The sequence below is a fragment of the Sinocyclocheilus grahami genome, unplaced genomic scaffold, assembly GCF_001515645.1.
Source record: "Sinocyclocheilus grahami isolate Dianchi unplaced genomic scaffold, SAMN03320097.WGS_v1.1 scaffold40188.1, whole genome shotgun sequence".
Lineage (NCBI taxonomy): Eukaryota > Metazoa > Chordata > Actinopteri > Cypriniformes > Cyprinidae > Sinocyclocheilus > Sinocyclocheilus grahami.
Window position 1 is genome coordinate 1 of NW_015523682.1, and position 1252 is coordinate 1252.

General features: G+C 38.4%; 1 protein-coding gene across 1 annotated transcript; it reads right to left on the reverse strand.

The window, feature by feature from the left end:
• Positions 1 to 97: 97 nt before the first annotated feature.
• Positions 98 to 984, reverse strand: LOC107580691 (CREB-binding protein-like; the record flags this gene model as incomplete). The annotated part of the gene is made up of 3 exons (XM_016266355.1): positions 746 to 984; positions 312 to 400; positions 98 to 167 (listed from the first exon to the last, which is right to left on the reverse strand). Coding segments are annotated over exons 1-3 (372 nt in total), but the record flags the coding sequence as incomplete, so codon positions are not given.
• Between the last annotated feature and the right edge of the window lie 268 nt (positions 985 to 1252).

A 1252-nucleotide genomic window follows, 5' to 3' on the forward strand; every position in this document is an offset into this window, starting at 1 on the left:
CTTTTCCACAACATTCTAATTTATTGAGATGCACCTGTATGTAGCAGAAAAGGAGCACACTTTAAAATGCCAAGTCTTTTCACACACAGGGTTTTACAAGGGACTGATTGGTGGAAAAGGTGGGATAAGAAGACACGCTTATCAGCTGTGGTGCAATTGTCAGTTCACTTTATGTGACCAGGTACAGTGGAAAAAAAGCTGTTTAACATGTTTTACATGCATATGTAATAAATAATCATAACATGGGTCATTCAGATATATATGTATGCTTGTGTGTCCGTTGATATTGGCCTCAGTTTTAAACTCCTTACCTGTTCTGATAACTAAAGTAAGCAGCATCTCGTGGTATAGTGCATAGCTGCTTCCCATAGCAGCACAGAGTTTGGGGAGAAAACTCAAACTGTGAGGGAGAACAAAAAAAAATATTAGCCAGCGTCATGTTGGCGAAAACACAAAACATGACAAATGTCTGTTTAAATGTTTGTAAATACAGATCAGTTCCATGCATCTTTCAGATAAATATATTCTTGAATCTGTGCTATGACACAAAACCCCATGTTATGACTAACTCTGCGGACAAGAAAACAAATTTGGTTAACTCAACGCCTATACTATAACGCTCATTACGGCATCAAACTCTTATTGAATCTGTCTACAAACAGAGAAAAACACTGATTTATAAAACAGGAACCACCTCAGAGGTACAATTTAATGTGTGCAAACACTCCTGCACTTTCCATTTTACCTTCCTCCCACAACAGTAGCCAAGGCTCTGCATGACCAGGTCGATCTCCTGCTCAAACACCTCCGCCAGCTTGGAGCAGTACTTGTAGACGCGTGACGTCTTGCGATTGTACAGCCAGGCGTTGTTGAACATGAGCCAGATGTCATCCACATACTGCCATGGTTCTTGGTACTGGCCCGTGTCGAGCTTCCGTTTGATAGTAGACAAGTCCATGGGATTCTTCACTATGTCAAAATAGTCCTGTAATTCATCACAAGTGACAATGTTGAATATTAGTCAAGTAGAAATATCCATTTACATGTGAGAGAACTAACTTAATACATTCATTTTCAGCATTTAGAATGCATTTGAAATCCCACAACGGATTCCTCCCAATAATGCACATTTCCAATTATACACATTTAAACGTTTATGGTCAGTAAAAATTTTGAAAGAAAATTCAGCTTTGCTATAAAAAAAAAATGCACATTTTGAAATCGGTGCTACATGATTAGAGAAAACAGAGAA